General features: G+C 53.6%; 7 protein-coding genes across 7 annotated transcripts; 3 read left to right on the top strand and 4 right to left on the bottom strand.

Moving 5' to 3' along the window:
• Positions 1-1,306: 1,306 nt before the first annotated feature.
• LRP88_06902 (major facilitator superfamily domain-containing protein) lies at positions 1,307-2,847 on the top strand (the record flags this gene model as incomplete). Its single annotated transcript, XM_083243439.1, has 3 exons — positions 1,307-1,411; positions 1,461-1,599; positions 1,655-2,847. The coding sequence occupies 3 exons, from the start codon at positions 1,307-1,309 to the stop codon at positions 2,845-2,847; spliced, it is 1,437 nt and encodes a 478-aa protein (XP_083100663.1).
• A 342-nt stretch (positions 2,848-3,189) lies between these two features.
• LRP88_06901 (uncharacterized protein) lies at positions 3,190-3,780 on the top strand (the record flags this gene model as incomplete). The annotated part of the gene is made up of 1 exon (XM_083243438.1): positions 3,190-3,780. The coding sequence occupies one exon, from the start codon at positions 3,190-3,192 to the stop codon at positions 3,778-3,780; it is 591 nt and encodes a 196-aa protein (XP_083100662.1).
• Positions 3,781-3,828: 48 nt separating this feature from the next.
• LRP88_06900 (mercuric reductase) lies at positions 3,829-5,268 on the bottom strand (the record flags this gene model as incomplete). The annotated part of the gene is made up of 1 exon (XM_083243437.1): positions 3,829-5,268. The coding sequence occupies one exon, from the start codon at positions 5,266-5,268 to the stop codon at positions 3,829-3,831; it is 1,440 nt and encodes a 479-aa protein (XP_083100661.1).
• Positions 5,269-5,794: 526 nt separating this feature from the next.
• On the bottom strand, positions 5,795-7,804 carry LRP88_06899 (Neurochondrin-domain-containing protein; the record flags this gene model as incomplete). Its single annotated transcript, XM_083243436.1, has 3 exons — positions 5,795-7,018; positions 7,069-7,375; positions 7,431-7,804. The coding sequence occupies 3 exons, from the start codon at positions 7,802-7,804 to the stop codon at positions 5,795-5,797; spliced, it is 1,905 nt and encodes a 634-aa protein (XP_083100660.1).
• Positions 7,805-8,817: 1,013 nt separating this feature from the next.
• LRP88_06898 (chloride channel) lies at positions 8,818-11,793 on the top strand (the record flags this gene model as incomplete). The annotated part of the gene is made up of 6 exons (XM_083243435.1): positions 8,818-9,672; positions 9,725-9,877; positions 9,925-10,039; positions 10,089-10,180; positions 10,231-10,416; positions 10,468-11,793. 6 exons carry the CDS (start codon positions 8,818-8,820, stop codon positions 11,791-11,793), a joined length of 2,727 nt encoding a protein of 908 aa, XP_083100659.1.
• Positions 11,794-12,148: 355 nt separating this feature from the next.
• LRP88_06897 (uncharacterized protein) lies at positions 12,149-15,004 on the bottom strand (the record flags this gene model as incomplete). Its single annotated transcript, XM_083243434.1, has 5 exons — positions 12,149-12,685; positions 12,744-13,512; positions 13,563-14,670; positions 14,750-14,883; positions 14,979-15,004. The coding sequence occupies 5 exons, from the start codon at positions 15,002-15,004 to the stop codon at positions 12,149-12,151; spliced, it is 2,574 nt and encodes an 857-aa protein (XP_083100658.1).
• A 539-nt stretch (positions 15,005-15,543) lies between these two features.
• LRP88_06896 (uncharacterized protein) lies at positions 15,544-16,993 on the bottom strand (the record flags this gene model as incomplete). The annotated part of the gene is made up of 4 exons (XM_083243433.1): positions 15,544-16,052; positions 16,104-16,558; positions 16,616-16,749; positions 16,862-16,993. 4 exons carry the CDS (start codon positions 16,991-16,993, stop codon positions 15,544-15,546), a joined length of 1,230 nt encoding a protein of 409 aa, XP_083100657.1.
• Positions 16,994-17,873: the final 880 nt, after the last annotated feature.

Genomic DNA, 17,873 nt, shown 5'->3' with positions numbered 1-17,873 from the left:
TGCACGACTTTATGCATCGGAGATCACTCGTCGGCATCCTGTTTCTCTTTTTTTTTTTTCCCCCTTGTGAGCTAGACCTGTCAGATTTCAGTTTCCTATCAGACTGACAAGAGTCTGTTCAACTTGCATCCCATCCTCATCAACATGGGACGAAATGGAAACATGCGGCCCAGCTGCCTGTCTCACATTGGGTCGGCCAGGCTCTCTCGACGCTCAGACACTGCACTGCACCGAGGAGAGCGTTCCCCCGTCGTGGGTAACCTGAGACATGGCACATCCAGCTCCAGTCGTTAACGGTCTGCACGTCGCTCCATCACGGCCCAGGCCGGGCCTAGTGCCAATCTGCACCCTCGCCCTTCGATTTGTTGTCAATCAGCCTCCTCGACTTTTTGCTCTGCAAGCCCTCCCAGTGTGCAGGCAGAATGAAGAGATATTACTGGCTGAAATGGTCTGGCTCTCGTTAGTGCTGTCGATACAGAGTGAGCGGTCAGCCGCGCCATCTTCGGCGTAGACGTCGGCGAACTTGTCGGCGAACGACTGGAGCTAGTTGCGGATAGATCATGTTTGTTTCCTGCAACACAACGTCGGGTATACTCAACGATAGAACTGGAGATTGTTGCCGACTTGGTGGGTAGCAATGCCAAGTGTGCTGTCTGCAACTGGGAATGCTGAGCTCAGGGGGCAGCTTTATCTGCGACGCAGGATGCCATATCCGCAATAAACCTATCCAGGTATTATTGACTAGGAAGTCCTAGTCAAGTTCAACTACCGACGTAGAGCCAATCTGATGTGTATTTTTAGGCGGGAACTACCTCAATATAGTCTTCAATATACTCGATTCAGGCTCGTACTCGGCACTCCTCGTGGCAAATCTCTGACCTACCAAACCTGGCCCCAAACCAAACCAAAGTACTTGGTCCCCATGTTAGAGCCCTTCATTCATCGGTCAACCTTGAAGCGGCGACGTCAAGCTCCAGATAGAAGTCGATTCCTTCCGCAACTAGCCTCAACTCACTCCGCATCCTTCGGCGAACATCTGGGGTCATGAACAGATTCGAGCTGGTGCGCTAACCCCATGTGGCGATCCGGGACCTGCAACCCATCCATTCGAGCTCCCGGTCGTCGGGGCGCGAGATGCCCGAGTCCGGAAAGTTGGTGTGGGTACGGCGAAGCGACAAGAAACTCGGGCGGATAAAAACCAACAGCCCAAGGCTTGTCAGCCCGTGAAAGCTCGACGACTCGGAGTTCTGCTGCCAAAGAGGTTGTCGTACAGGACCTTGCCCATAGAGCCTCTCAGCTGCCCATAATGGCGATTCTCGAGTGGACGCGGCAGGACAAGCCGCCGAAGCTTCTCAAGTTGCGATCATCAGCTGGTCTAATCGTCACCACCTGTTCTTTTGCCATCTTTACTGTAATACTTTGCACCGTTCTGCTACAAACCGAGCTGACCTATTCGATAGGACATCTTCTTGTACGGCGTCATCGTTCCCGTGCTGCCATTCTCACTCGAAAACCGGGTTGGCATCAGCACAGGCAGAGTCCAGTACTGGGTTTCGATAGCACTGGCCGTCTATGGTGCCGCTCTTCTCGGCGGGTCTCGTATGTAACTCCTCCCCTTGGTGAGACGGGTGTTGACATGTAGTTTGAAACACAGCTGTTTGGGGATACCTGGCAGATAGAATCCAGAACCGCCGAATTCCAATGCTTATTGGTCTTATCCTGCTGGCTGGAGCTACTGTCTTCCTCTGCGTAGGACGAAACCTCCCTCTCTTCCTTGTCGGCCGTGTCCTCCAGGGTATATCAGCCGCTCTGACATGGACTGTTGGTTTGGCCTTGGTTGTCGATACTGTGGATAAGGACCACGTCGGCAAGGCAATGGGCTGGATCAGCATGGCCTGCAGTCTTGGCATCCTGACGGCACCTCTACTTGGAGGAGTTGTGTATGGCAAGGGAGGTTACTACTCTGTGTTTGCCATGTGTTTTGGTCTGCTTGCAGCAGATATTGTTCTGCGTCTCGTCATCATCGAGGTCAAGGAGGCCAAGGTATGGCTTGACAATGCAGAGACTGCAACGTCCACCGACTTGGAGGGCATTCGTGCTGGTGAATCCAAGGGAGAGGGAGAAGGGGATTCGAAAGCCCCAATGCAAACGACAGATGAATCGACCAAGGACGAACTGGACCCATCGCGGACGCCCATCAAGACACTGGTCAGGCTTCTGCGACGACCTCGCTTCTTGGCCGCTCTCTGGGGAACACTCGTTCAGGCAATTATCCAGACCGCCCTAGAAAGCACGCTTCCTCTTCTCACCAAGGAGATCTTCGGCTGGGACTCAATTGGCGCAGGACTCATCTTCCTCCCCATCATTTTGCCCTCGTTTCTCGGCCCCGTCATTGGAATGATAAGCGACCGTTACGGGCCCAAGTGGCTCGCCACGTTTGGCCTCTTCTTCGCAACACCCTTTGCTGTGTGTCTGCGGTTCGTCTCGGAGAACAAGATCGAGGACAAGATACTGCTGTGTGGGCTCCTTGTCGGCATTGGCATCACCATGTCGTGCATTTTCGGCCCTCTCATGGCGGAGATTACTTGGTCTGTCCAGGGCGAGGATGGGAAGGAGGGGGTGGGACAGATTGCCCAGGCGTACGGTCTATACAACATGGCCTACTCTGGAGGATCATTGGTAGGGCCCATCTTGGGCGGAATGATCAGAGATAGTGCTGGATGGGGGACTGTAGGGTGGTCACTGGGTGTCATTGTGTTTGTGTCTGCAATCCCAACGATGCTGTACACGGGCGGGCCTCTGAAAGTCAAGTTTCGAGGTCGGAGGAGAGATTCATCTGAGGCATAAGTAGGGACATAAATATGGAAGGGTGAATGAATCGCTCCTCAAGAGTTTGGTGTCTCAGAGAATGCATGGTGCGAAATACTTGTGAGCTTTGACGTGGTGATTAATTGACACCGACGCTAAGCCGTAAAAGTATAGCTACGTAGGCAGCTTTCACCTGCACCAGATGGACTCCGAGCTGCCAAGGCAACTCTTTTCTATCAACATCTGGTCAACATTGAGCACGACCTGAATTTATTGGTTACAGCCGAGCTCTTAATATCCGGAGGGATCATATTTGAGCTCTCTATCACACGAGAACACCACAGAAGCATCCACAATTCCACTTGCTTCAGCGACACAACCATGGACCAGCAACAGCACATCGACACGCTCCTCGAGCGCTATCTGGGCCTGTTAGATGAATATACCCAGCTACGCAAGAGCCTATCACAGCTTCAGTCCGATGTCTACCAGAACATTGCACGAGCAAACTTTGCTGGCGAGCGAGGCATGAGATATGGCCAGGATCATTACGATCAGAGGATGCAGGCAATCCGCCTTCTTGACATCGAGGTCGACGAGAAAGAGATTCCGTCCTTTTCCATCATCGACGCTCCTATTGAAGAGCCAGAGAAAGAAGAGAGCGCTGCTACTGAAGGAAACGATGGGGAATCGGAGGGCAAGGCCGAAAAGAAGCCAAAGAAGAACAGGAACCCATTGCACTGGTACGGCATATTCGCACCCATGCCACTCCGCACAGCCCAGACGCAATCTGTTCAGGCGGTAGAGAAAATCATCCCCAGACTCGTCTCAGTCAATGCCGAAATGCTCAACGTCGAGATTGAGGTGCGACGAGCCCGGAAGAGACGGGCCAAGGCGGAGGCGGCAGCGAAGAATGAGGGTGAAAATACAGCCAACACTCAGCCTCAGACGGCACCGCTTGAGGCATCTTGATTCCATTATCAGACTAGGCCTTGTAGCACAAGATACGCTCATGCCGGCTTATTCGAGGTGTCCCCAGAGGTTGTTCAAGCTCTCAGCCAAGGTTGGATGGGCATAGACTGCCGCCTCCAGGTCCCACCACTTCAAGCCACCCATTATAGCAGTCTGGACAATCGACATTACCTCGCCTCCTTCAATACCCAAACACGTGAAACCCAAGATCTCGCCCGTCTTTGCGTCCACGGCCGCCTTCATCATGCCTCGTGGCTCAGCGGTCTCCAATGCCCTTGCGACATAACTCATGGGCATCTTGGCCATTTTAACCTCTCTGGTACTGTTGGCGAGGTCTCTGGCGTGGAGACCGACATGACCCAACTGCGGATCAGTGTACATGCAGTAAGGAGTCAGGACTCGGGAGATAGAGTCCTGTGTTGTGGCCATGGTTGGAGTCGTGGATGACATGGTCTCCGAAAGGAGGTTGGTGCGGATGATACGGAAATCATCATAGGACATATGTGTAAAGGCAGGGCCCCCATGGCAATCTCCCAGGGCATATACCCCTGAAGCTGTGGTTTGGAGCTTCTCATCCACAACAATGTGTCCCTTGGCCGTTGTCTTGATGCCAACTTCAGAGAGATTCAATCCATCTGTATTGGGTACTCGGCCCGCTGCCAAGAGAAGATGTGATCCTGACACTTCTGTCTGGCCTTTCGGAGTCTTGACGCTCACCGAGAAGGGGGTTTCTGCGTTCTTTGTGGCCGAGATAGAGTCGACCGTACTCGACAAGTGTATTGTGATGCCATCTTGCCGAAGGATATCGAGTAGACACTCTGCCACGTCAGGATCCTCTCGCGGCACGAGTTGCCTCGCTCTCTGGACGACGGTGACATCAGCTCCCAGGCGGCGAAAGAGCTGTCCAAACTCGAGGCCGATGTATCCGCCGCCAAGCACAACGAGATGTCGTGGAACCTCGGCAAGTTCCATGATGGACGTCGAGTTCAGCACACGTGCCGGCTCCAGGTCATCCAACCCAGGGATCTCGGGCCGCGCCGACCTCTCTCCAACATTGAGGAACACGGTGTCGGCGCTGACCTCCTTGTTGCCTCCGTCCTGCAGCGCGACCTTGAGCTTCCGATCACCGACGAAGCTAGCATCGCCCATGATAACCTCGACGCCCGCGGCGGCCAGCCCCTTGACGCTACCGCTGTTCCACTGCTCCACGATGGCGCGCTTGCGCTGTCTCACGCGAGCCATGTCGATCTCGACGTGGCCGTTTCCAGCTCGCACCCCGTAGTCGCTGTCCCGTCGCGCCAGATACGCGGCGCGCCCGGATGCGATCATGGTCTTTGTCGGTGTGCAGCCGACGTTGACACAAGTGCCCCCTAAGGCGGCGCGCTCGATGACGGCTGTCTTGCGGCCGGCTTTGGCAAAGGCCTTGGCGACGGGGTTGCCTCCCTGGCCGGAGCCGAGGACGAGGACGTCGTAGTGAGTGGCTGACATTGTGCTGAGAGCTCGAGGGATGGTGAAGTGGTTAATACGGGTGAAACGGAGAGGTAGACTGATGCAATGGCTGAGGCGATTCATATATTTACTTCTTGTGGTGGGTAGTTCAACTCTTACCGAGTAGCTGAGCAGAGCATAAACACGGGTTTCTCATATTTCTTTCAATCTTCTACATCCTCTCGAGCACCATGAGAACGGATGGCTGGTTAAATACACTTTTGATGCCGGGCTTCCCGTATCTACCCCTCACCGGCATGTCCCATTCGGTCAGCATTGGTGAGTGAGTGGCAGCTTCAATCAGACTGACGAAATGCGGGCGCTGGCTGGTGAGGGACGGTTAAGCCGCTGACATGGCCTTGCATGAAGAGGACTCGCTTGGGTGTAGACACCGAAGGAAGAGCCAGTTGAACGGCACGTTGTCTGTCCTGTATCTTATCATGTTGAACATCTCAACGGGCTATCTCCTTTAGCCATGGATACCCCGTCTAAGCAAGATTGCCGTTCTTTCCACAAGCAGCTTTTCTCATCCCTCGTGAGCCAATCCTCCCAGCGTCGCGAGAACATCATCAAGCATCTCCCTCACAGGACTATCCGGTCCAACATAACCACCAAGCTGAGCTGCAATACCGTTGATGGCAGCAATAGAATACTGATATCTCTTTCTCATACCGCTGTTTGCGGCTACAAGGACCGCGCAGCAAAGTTGCAAGGCGGCAACCTGTGCTTCCTGCACCATTGGTGATGGCGACGGCTGCTCAGCATCAGACACATCCCACGCAGCCACTGCGGTGATGAGGTCCATCCACGCCTCAGGAATACCGCTCGTTTCCTCCTCGACAATGGGCAAGAGAATGCGGACGATATCAGTGGCTCGGGAGGCATCTTCCTCAGTACAAGTGCGTGAGCCATGCTGAAGGATCGAGTTGAGATCGCTGGTGAGTACCCGCCATCCGTCATTAGCAAGCAGCGAGTCTCGGCCCTTGGTCATGGTAGTCACGCCTTCGAGGGCGACAAGAATAGGAGAGCGAAAGTCGAGCTTCTCCTGGGAGCTGGTCTGGTAGAGATCCATGAACATGTCCATCAAACCTGTCGTCTCCTTGCGCAGGCTGTCGTTGTCGTCTTCCCGCAGCCAGAGCGCCAGCGCCCGGACGGCAGAAAGGATGAACATGTCCTCGTCGGCGTTGTCCTTGATAGAGTCCCAGGCGAGGGTGTGGTGAGTGCCCGTTGCCGTCTCTGTTGTGCCTGCACGAGCATCTGGGTGCAGACCCATGGCTCCAGCAACTGAAGCGTCCCATCGATCACGCAGGTATTCGGCTGTGACGGACATGGTCTCGGAGATGCCCTTGCGGAGCTTAAGGAGGTTTTCGGGAGTCATGATGAAAGTTTCCAAAGAGTCATCCTCGAGGCATTGCACAAGGTAACCCACAAATATGGAGATGATGTCGAATGCAGACGTAAGTCTTCTCGAGACTTTTGGATACTCTGGCGTGTTGAGTTGCTCCAGGAGGGTTGGGGCAGAAGAGCGAATGTCGATAAGCAGGAGGTTGATGAGGAGGTAGGAGAAGGCCTTATCGTCCTTCTTTGCGTCTGTGAAGAGGATCTTTGGGCCTTGGATGGGGTAGGTCTGGAGTATGGACGCCGCGGCGTTTGTGTAGGCTGAGCGGGCCTCGGGGGTTGGCCGACTAGTGACGAGGTTTTGGATATAGTTGACAACGCCCTTCAGCCACTTAGGCTGGCGAGGCAGGATCTGTAGAGCATATTAGTTGATCATGTTTCTCGATTCTTATGATGACTTACGGTAGGGTTGGCGTTTCGTAGAAAGTAGCCGAGAAACTCGAGAAGGGTCACGGCATCAGTACCAGTAAATGACGAGACGAGGCTCTGAATGGTGGCATCAATCTGCGTAGCCAATGCACTTGTGTCTTCAACCACAGTCATGGAGTTGAGCCACGCAAAGCTCAGAATGTCCAGGACTGCGGCATGAGCGGGAGCGATCTCGGTGAGTGAGCTAATGTCGGTAATCTTGATAAAGGCTTGAGCTCCAGCCTGTGAGCTGACCAGGGTATGGAGGAGTTGAAGGATCAAATTTGTGGTTTCCTCGGTGCTGTACCTGTCAGTATGCCTTATCTTTCTGGAGTTGTATATGTGTAAAACAATACCTATAGAGAATAGCAGCGACGAGTAAAGGAGCCCTGTCAATGAATCTCAAGTCGCCTTTTGCCTGGTCAGGAAGCAATATCGAAAAGATGTGCAAAACAGAAACAACAAGATCAAGCATCTCCTTTGCATTCTTGTTGGAAGGCTTCGACCCGGTGCGTAACAACCGGTCTAGGAACTTTGGTGAGAGGCTGGTCCAGAGGCTGTGGACAGTCTTCTCATCTTGCCGAAGTTCTTCTGAGCCGTCGAGGACGGACTTGAGGAGCGCGAGGCCAACGAATCTCTGTGTGTCGTCTTTTGCCTTGAGGAGCGTCTTTATCTTGGCGATGTCGGTCGCTTGTGAGGTAGAGGGTTGTGCCTCATCAGTGGTGTCCATGTTGGTGTGTACAACACCCGAGCGGCGTGAGGTTACCTGGCTCAGAGAGTCGTAAATGAGGATCTCGGTAGTATGAAGTTGAGATGAGTTTAGAGTCTGATAGACCTGTACAAAAGAGACTCACAGACTTGAAGTTGCTTGTTCAATCTTCTCTCACAGCCATGACTTTGGCAGTGGAGGCCCACTATTTCGATCCAGACCAAATTGCCCCGATAGGTGCATTGATGTTCAGCAGCAGCGAAATGATGATGTTTAGGCAGGAAAGCTGCTGTGAAGGTTGAGGCCTATGAGTGTATTTGAAACAGATATAAATTTAGAATTTATTATTTGTGCGTATTCGTCTTTTACTTGTATGCGCCTATTCTAGAGCATGTTAATGGCATCCTGCTGTGCCTACCCTGTCTCACGCTCAGCTTGAACTGCAGCTTGCTTGACAGAGACAACAGATGCTGGGATAGAGTCTAGAGTTCAATGGAATGGTAAATTCAGATGCTAGTGTGTCATTAAAGTCGATTAATTGGCCTGGTAACCAACTGTATGCAACCAGCCACCTTGTGCATGATTTGGTGTGATTGTCAGGCATGCTGCTGCTGTCCAAGACAATGTTTTATGCGGCCCGGGGTAAGGCTTGTCTTTAAGGGACAGTTGAAAGAACAGCACGAAATACTTAGGTATCTAGAACCAACATTTTCACAAGAATATCATCTGGAAATAGAGTCTCTAATAATTAAATATATAAATTACAATCTCATAAAGTACGGTTTCATCCAGAGGCTCTTCTTACTCGACGCTTTAGGCAAGAACTCTACAGCGTGGCCCGAGCTCTCCAGGCCCACCACTTGCACTTGCGACTGCAGCCCCCCAACTTCCATCATAGGCCAACACTTGTACACTTGAACACGATTCGAAGCCTCCTCTTCTAGAGACTGCCAACGAAATAAACAGAACAAGAAACAATACCCGACCGTCGCGAGACTCCTGCTGCGAGCGTCTCGGCTGCGCTGCACAATGGTATGAACCGCATCATGTCTGGAGACCCCTACGCCTTCGCATCCACCTCCGCCTCAGCCTCAGCCTCGTCCGCATCGCATACCCCCGACTCGGATCGTCGCGACGAGCTCGACTTTCTCGGCCAGGATGGCGACGAGGTCAGTGCCCGTCGTGGCGCCTATGGCCACGGCGATGACGGCCACGATATCCTCGAGGATGACCCGCTACAAGGCAATCTAGCTGCACCCATGTCCTTCAAGCGACGTCAAGGACCCTCGTTCCTCTCTGCGCCGGCCCGCCTCTTCTCGGCCATCATGGGCTCACGATCCAACGCTTCGCATTCTTCATCGAGAGGCCCATCGCCCGCCGTCTTCTCAGGCTCCGAGACCCCTCCGCGCGCCGAACCCATCACCCTCAATGCCGCCTCCAAAGATGGTGCGCCGCTCGATTGGTACATTGAAGGACCCGGCCGCCGCGTCGGCTACGAGGATCTCACGGCCATTGACTGGATCTTCGAGTACACCAAGGAGCGCCAGCGCCTGCGTGTCCTATACTCCAGCGCGACCGGCGTGCTAGGCTATGCCCGCCGTCTCATCGACGCCAGCCAGGTCTGGATCGTCCTGTTGCTGACGGGCATGGCTGTCGGCGCAGTCGCTGCCTGCATCAACGTCACCACTGACTGGCTTGGTGATCTGAAGGAGGGCTACTGCTCCAGCGGGCCTGAGGGCGGCCACTTTTACCTTAACAAGGCGTTTTGCTGCTATGGATATGATCAGGGCTCCAAGTGCGAGGGTTGGAAGACATGGGGTGGTGCCCTCGGAGTGGGCTCGGCTGGCGGCAGGTGGTTCCTCGAGTATTTCTTCTTTGTCGGTCTTGCGGTACGTCTAGATCCTTCCCATCTCCATTCGCTGGTGCTAATGGTGGTCCAAGATGCTGTTTGCATATGTAGCTGCTCTTCTGGTGCAAGAGTATGCCATCTACGCCAAGCATAGTGGTATCCCCGAGATCAAGACTGTCCTGGGAGGGTTCGTTATCCAACGATTCCTGGGTGGTTGGACGCTTGTGACCAAGTCACTCGGCCTTGTAAGCTAGAATGCTCGCCCTTTCTGATCAGTTACTTACTATTAAAGGCCTTGGCTGTGGCCTCGGGCATGTGGCTGGGCAAAGAAGGCCCCTTAATCCATGTCGCTTGCTGTTGCGCCAACGTATTTACGAAGTTGTTTCACAATATCAACGATAATGAAGGTATTTGCTCAAGTCTTGAGTTGGCCGATGCCTCTGCTGACATCCATAGCTCGAAAGCGAGAGGTTCTATCCGCTGCTGCGGCTTCAGGCGTCTCTGTTGCCTTTGGTTCCCCTATCGGCGGTGTTTTGTTTAGTCTCGAGGTATGCTTGGCCTTCCTATTTGCCCTGTTCAGCGTTGACACATCTACTAGACATTGTCGTACTATTTCCCAGACAAGACCATGTGGCAGAGTTTCGTCTGTGCCATGACGGCTGCAGTCGTTCTCCAAGCTTTCGACCCCTTTAGGTCAGGCAAACTCGTCTTGTACCAAGTCCAGTACAGTATCGGATGGCATCGTTTCGAGTTGCTTCCCTACGCCATCCTGGGCATCCTGGGAGTGAGTATATGTTGTCAGTCAAGGGTCTCACTTGCTAACAAGACTCTTCAGGGCATCCATGGTGGCCTCTTTATCAGGCTCAACATGGCCATCGCTCGCTGGAAAAAGGCCAATACTTGGATCCCCGGCCCCATCGCCCAGGTCCTCATTGTCGCTTTCTTCACAGCTCTCATCAACTACCCCAACTTTTACATGAAGGCGCAGACTACTGAGCTCGTCTCTAACCTCTTCTCGGAGTGCTCAAAGGTTCTCGATGACCCCATCGGCATCTGTAGGACGGGTGCCGCGTCTGCTAGAACCATTGTCCTCCTCGTTTTCGCCTCGGTGCTTGGATTCTTCCTCGCCGCCGTCACCTTTGGCCTGCAGATCCCTGCGGGCATCATTCTGCCCTCCATGGCCATTGGTGCTCTTACAGGTCGTGCCGTGGGCATCATCATGGAGATCTGGGTCACCAACTACCCATCCTTTTTCCTCTTTGGCTCCTGTGAGCCTGATATACCCTGCGTTACTCCCGGCACGTATGCCATTGTCGGTGCCGCAGCCTCACTCGCCGGCGTGACCCGTATGACAGTGTCTATCGTTGTCATTATGTTCGAGCTCACTGGCGCCCTCACATATGTTCTCCCCATCATGATCGCTGTCATGATCTCCAAGTGGGTTGGCGACGCCTTCTCGCGCCGTGGTATTTACGAGTCATGGATTCACTTTAACGAGTATCCCTTCCTGGACAACAGCGAGAACAGTGATGTTATCCCTGACATTCCTGCCGCCCAAGTCATGACCCGTATTGAAGACCTCGTCGTCCTTACGGCTACGGGCCATACCATCGCCTCCCTCACTACCATCCTCGAGATGCACCCCTACCGCGGCTTCCCCGTCATCTCGGATCCCCGTGAAGCCATACTCCTCGGGTATATCTCACGCGCTGAGCTTGCCTATAACCTATCCGCCTCAACCCAGCCACCTCGCTCACTTCCTCCAGAGACCGAGGCCTTTTTCTCTCACCAGCCTCTCGCCGACCCACGGACCACCCTTGACCTCCGCCCCTGGATGGACCAGACTCCCCTGACTCTACCATCCCACACAAGCCTACACCTCGTCTCAACATATTTCCAGAAGCTCGGTCTACGCTACCTTCTCTTCAGCGATCGCGGCGTCCTTCAGGGGCTGCTGACAAAGAAGGACGTCTGGTACGTCCTGAATGGCGCCGAGGAGACAAGGCGCACCATGGGCCTAGGACCCAGTGGACGGGGCCACGAGACGGGTGTAACGAGTATAGCGGCGGAAGATGGCGCTCTTGAGAGTAGCGGGCTGCTGCAGGGTGCGGACGGCGCTGACGACGGCGACAGTATCCAGGGCGAGGAGCCCATGTTATAGAGGGAATTGTCACATAAACGGGAATGTTTGGGACACGTATGATCTATGTTATGAGTATTCTAGTTTCCTTGGCCATATAAACAGACGCTTTTATCAATCTTGAAGCACTGTATTGTATTGTATTTCACTCTGACTGACCCTTCCTGATCGTCTCTGTGCACCGATGTTTAGAGGCTGGCCTTGGTTTGATAATGTCATTATATCTTTACATGAGAGCCTTTCATGGCCCCTTTGTCATCTTCAAGGACATTTCAAAAGACTAATCATACATGCCCCAACGCCAGAGTGGAATCCCCACCGAGCCAATGCATCTCCCCATATGAATGCGGTATAATTCGGCAGCAAGCCAGAACATCTAATACTCAAAGTCATCATCCACAGCAGGCCCCTTGTTCTTGGTCACGCTCTCCTGCTTGCGGTACATCTCAGCAACCTGGCGACTCGTGGTGGCGGAATCGGCATTCTTGTCATCACGGATGCGGATGAAGCGCGGGAATCGCAGACTGATACCCTTGGTGCCCGAAGGGTCGACTCCCTCCTTGGCACCGGCCTTGTACCGCGGGCTGAGCGTCAGATCCGCCGTCTTGACCTCCCAGACGTAACGGGGCTCGAACCAGACATCGGGCTGGTGCTGTCCGCCAGAAGAGTGCGAGTAGAAGGGCTTAGGTCGGTCAATGGTGATCTCGGACAGTTGCTTGTGTAGCTCTTCAAGCACTTGCTCCGAGAAACCAGTTCCAATGTTACATACGGTCTCGTATGTGTCCGAGTTGGGGTTATAGCATGCCAGGAGGAATGCTCCGTACACTGATGTACGCTTGCCTTTGCCATAGTAAGCACCTAGGACGACAAGATCAAGAGAGTCGCCAACACCAGAGAGGTAATCCTTCTTGATCTGTAGACAGAATGTTAGTTGTGAATTCTCACAAACGAATAAGGGGGATGATGCTCACCTTGAGCCAGTTGCGACTTCGTTTACTGGGCTCATATCCACTCTCCCTGCCATCCAACATCTTGACCATGAGACCTTCACATGAAGCCTTGACACTTTCGTCAAGGAAGAGCTGAATATCGTCAAGCTCCTGGCCATTCATATGGGTAGCAAAGGCGAATTCGCCTTCCACGGGGGTAAATGCAGCCTCGAGGAGCTCACGTCGTTCCCGTAGTGCCTTTTCAACCACGGCTTCTCCGTTGAGATACAGCAGGTCAAAGGCGAAGACGCAGACTTTGACCTTCACATCCTCAACCTTTACGTCCTTCTTCTTGCGTGTCATGAGTTGTTGGAAGGGCAACACCTTCTTCTCGTCCACATCCCAGGCAACAGTTTCGCAATCCAGGACGAAGCTCTTGGTATCGGGCTTCACCCAAGTACCAAGCTTGGCGAGAATATCGGGATACTTCTTGGAGAGATCCTCGGAGTTCCTTGAAAAGATGCTTGCAACTCCAGCCGCGACCTCCTTGGCTGCTCCTTGGCTTGCCTCGCTCAATTGCTGGGGTGCGTCCTTGGCCACATAGTGAATCTGCGCTCTTTCACCATCATACTTGTATTCACAAGTAAACGTCTGTCCTTCAAATCGATCCAGCACCTCGGTAATAGCCTTGGTGGGCTTGGCCAACATGGGCTTCAGAGGAACACCAGGCCGAAGCTTGCAGTTCTCGCGGAGCCCCATGATTCCATGCTCAAGCATGGCAGGAATAATGACGTCGTAGCTTGGAAGTTCACTGTTTCTAGTTAGTACAACATACAGGTCGAGAGGCTCGTGCATGCTTACCTGTAAACCGTCTTGAGGATAGACTCGCCCTTCTCTATATCCGAGGTGCTAGGTACCTTGTCCTTTGTATCTGCTTCGTGGCAGACAATGGCCTGGGCGAGTGAAACAAGCACCGTCTTCTCGGCCAGACCAAGTCTCAGCTTTCCTTCCAGGAATCGAATGATGAACTTGGCCTCGCTTGGCCCGCCCTTGTCCTTGGTGATATCAACCTTGCCGGTTGAGTTGGCATCGGCCGCTGCGAGCAACTTCTTGATACCATCCACCTTGCGGCCCTGGGCACCGTTTCCAGTGACTGTAGCAATATTCATCAGGCCCTGATGGACGCCCCTGATTGTAAGAGCCTTGGGCTTGAACATGGTACGCTGGGTTGATCGACTCTTCACAGCCACCAGACCCAGGTCACCAATCTCCTTCTGGTCGGCCTTGATCACCTGGAGACTTCGGCCTGTGGTCTCGCCAATGGCCTTCATGATTAGAGATTCTCCAATACCAAGTTCAATGCCAGCATAGTCGGGAGCAAGCTTGTTGATCATAAGCAATACCGTCGGAAGCAGATCATTAGGCGTCAAGCGCATGACCTGTCGGAGGAACAAGGAGCAATGCTCCATGATAATCAGACGCTTGGTAGTCATCTCGATAAGAGAAAACGTGGTGCAGAGAGCCGCATATGGAACTAGTGTTCCCGCCTCCCAATCAGGATACGGATCCTTCTCCTTGGTCTTGGTCTTGAGTTTCGTCTGAGCCTTCTGCCGAGCTTTGGCAGCAACTTCAGGCTTCTCCTCCTCCACCTCTGCGTCATCTTCTGCCTCCGAAGCCGATGCTGTAGATGCTTCATCTTTGACGGACTCGTCGTCCTCCTCAGCGGCAGGCTCCTTGGCGGCTCGAACTTTGGATTTCTTGGTAGGTGTAGGCTTGGGCGAGGGGCTCGCCGATTTGCGCTTCTTGGGTGAAGGAGACTTCTTCTTGACTGGTTCGTCGCTTATGTCGTCATCCTCCTCCTCAACCCTCTTTCGAGACCGTCTCGCACGCTTGGTGACGGGGCCGTCGCTATCATCCTCAGCCTCCTCCTTCTTAATGGGTGCAGATTCGGCTTCGGCTTTCTTGTCGGCTGATCGAGCTCGCTTCTTGGAATCTGGTCCATGAAATTAGACCAGAGCAAAATAATTTGTAGTTCCAGCGCATTGTACCTTTCTCAGCTTTTGAGCCTTTCGTGCTCACATCAGCCTCCTCTTCCTCTGCCTCCTCCTCCTTTTTGGCCTTGGTGCTGAATGCAAGGGTTGTCTGTCGCACTGGTGCCGCCCCCTTGGCACCAAAAAACTTGCTATACAAAGCCAAAGCCTGTCAGTGATGCCAATTCATGCAATTTCTAGGGTCCTCCAAACGCACTTGAGAGTGCTCTGCCCTGACTTGACATACCCGAGTGTCGCCTGCTTGGGTGCCATGATGCACAGATTTCGTAGTGATTCCAACGAAGAACGACGGAGAATAAGGCCCGGAAGAGGTCGTGAAGCCACTCTCAGGGTGTTTTGGCGGAGGAGAGAGGCAATGGTTAGACCACGGCCACAGCTGACGGTTGAAGTCATGACGCGCCGGGGCCAGGCAGAAGTCGCGTAGATTGGACTACGGAAGCTACAGCTGAAACGCGCGACGCGATCTAATCACGTGACTATAATTCGGCGACTTCCAGATCCGGTAATACGACCAACCCCTCTGCTTATTTCCGGAGGGGCAGGAACGGCTCAACTCGGGAGAGATTGGCCGAGATGCACCGATGATAAGAGATCATGATAATTCTGCAATATGGGAACATCATGTCGCAACGCCAAGACAAACATCCATTAATTCACAAAAAGTATTCCTGGGTCCTCGCCCCTCCATTTTCGGACCAATCCCAGGCCTCTCTCTAGATAGTCATGGATGTATATTACAACAGGCAACAAGTGCTGGAATCATTATTTGATACGGGTTTGTCCTCCGCCTCTTACTGGAAGTAGTGGTTCTCCTCGGGGGTTCGGCCGCGAAGGTACTGGGGCTCGCTGCCCTTGACGTAGATATCCTCAAACAGAATCTCGGGCTTGGGGTCAGGCACAGCCATGGCCTCAGCAAGGGCAACCTCCTCATTGACGTGGGCGCGAGCCTCCTTGTCAATCTTCTTGAGCTCATCCTCGGTGGTGACCTCCCAGTCAAGGATCTTCTGCTTGAGTCCAGCAATGGCATCGTTGGTCGAGCGCATGCGCTGGATCTCCTCACGGGTTCGGTAAGTGGTACCGGGGTCCGACATAGAGTGACCACCATATCGGTAAGTGACGTACTCGAGGACCATAGGACCCTTGTCAGCAGCAGTCCACTCCTTGCCGTACTTGACGGCAGCCTTGACGGCGAGGACGTCCATGCCGTTGACCTTGAGACCGGGGATGTACTGGCCGCGCTTGTAGTAGTCGGTCAAGGCAGAGGAGCGGGCAGCAGAGGTACCCATGCCGTACTTGTTGTCTAGGTTATGTTAGCCCCGCTCAATGCCATTGTCTTTGTTGCGTAACTTACTCTCACAGCCAAAGAGGGCGGGGAGGTTCCAGAGCTTGGCCATGTTGAAAGCCTCAAAGACCTGGCCCTGGTTGCTGGCACCGTCACCGTAGAGGATGATGGAGGCGTTCTTGTTTCCGTTGTACTTGTGGGCGAAAGCGAGACCAGCACCGACAGGGACCTGAGCACCAACGATACCGTTGCCGCCGTAGAAGCCCTTGTAGAACATGTGCATGGAACCACCCTTGCCGTACGAGATACCCTCACGTCGGCCGAGAAGCTCACCAATGATGGACTTGACGGTAGCACCGCGCATCAGGGCGAAACCGTGGCATCGGTAGGCAGTGATGATATCGTCAGCCTTGGTAATGGCATGCTCGATACCGACGGCGACAGCCTCCTGACCGGTGGACAAGTGGCAGAAACCACGGATCTTCTTCTCCTTGTACAGACGATCGGCCGCCATCTCCATCTGTCTGCGGGATTATCAGAGAGAGCGTTTCAGAGACGCAGCGGGGGAGAAAATCGCATACCGGATGCTGACCATGTCGTAGTACATCTGCTTCAGCTCCTTCTTGGTAACCTCGAGGGAGTAGGGGGGAGGGTCCAGCTCGTAGGTCTCGAAGCTCTCATCGCTCAGGTTGACGACGAAAGGCTCATCGTCGGACTGGAGAGATTGCAGAGTCAGCACAGAACTTGCAGTGCGGGATTGCGGACAGGGCGTTGAGGGGTTCGACGTCGAGGGGCCGTCGAGTGTAGGAAAGGGCGCATTTTCTCACCTGAGGGACCGAGTGGCTCAGCGACGCCGACGCAGCGTTGGTGGTGACGGAGCGGGCGGCGATATAAGAGGGAGCGGCGAGCTTGGCGCGCAGAGGCACCGCCCTAGGGACTCGGAGAGCTCGAGACAGCATCGTGAATATGGAGGTGCCTCTGGATCAATTGGGATCAGGACGTTGTCGAGTAGATAACGACGACTTGGCTGGATGGAGCTCAGAAAAAGTCGCGGTGTTGAGCGTTGAGCTTGCTTGTTGGTCAAGGCTATGCCAGAATAGGTCTAGTCTTCCCACACGTGACAAACACCTGTTTGTTCAGGTCCTCCCTTTCGGCGCCTCGGATACTGTTGGGAAGGAGGGTTCCCCTTTTTATAGTGAGTCTATGCGTTTGCCTATCTGTTTCTGATGCCCCCGATATAAATACCGCCCCTCAACTCATACTTTTCCTACCAATTCTTTCAATTTGGACCCTGAGAGTGGCGTGTATTTCGTCGGGGTAATGTACTCCGGTGCATGTTCCGATGTGGGTCCCCCATCCACAATTTCCCTCGTCTTTTCTTCCCCCCGACCCCCGACGCTGGGATTTGCCAGTCTCGGATTTGTGCGCAGACTCAACGGCTTTCAATGAGGTTAGCCCAGGATAAGTAGACTGGGCTCAAGATTTCACATCTCTCATACTCTTGTAAAACAAAATTTGAATCTGAATTGAGACCCCCCGCCTGGGTTGGCTTCTAACCTGTCTATACACGGCGCCGTATCTCTGTATTATGGCTAGCAATATCAAGCACCAGCACGCTATACACTGCTCCTGGTACCACCCAGGCCAGCCTCTGAAGATGCAACTCCGATTCCGTCCCTGAAGCTCCGATTCCCTTAATCCCTTGGTTCATGCTGTCATATGTCATGCAAGTCCAGATCATCATAGTAGTTAGTGTGACCTGGTGATGCAGCAACGCCGTAATCATGCTTCCCAAATGCCTCGACCCTCTCTACAACAACCTGAAGCAAGCCAATTGTA

The sequence above is a fragment of the Fusarium phalaenopsidis genome, assembly GCF_050370095.1.
Source record: "Fusarium phalaenopsidis strain FUZ10S chromosome Unknown contig_32298, whole genome shotgun sequence".
In the NCBI taxonomy this organism is placed as follows: Eukaryota; Fungi; Ascomycota; class Sordariomycetes; order Hypocreales; family Nectriaceae; genus Fusarium; species Fusarium phalaenopsidis.
Note: the sequence above shows the minus strand (reverse complement) of the source record. Positions and strands in the feature narration are given on the sequence as shown.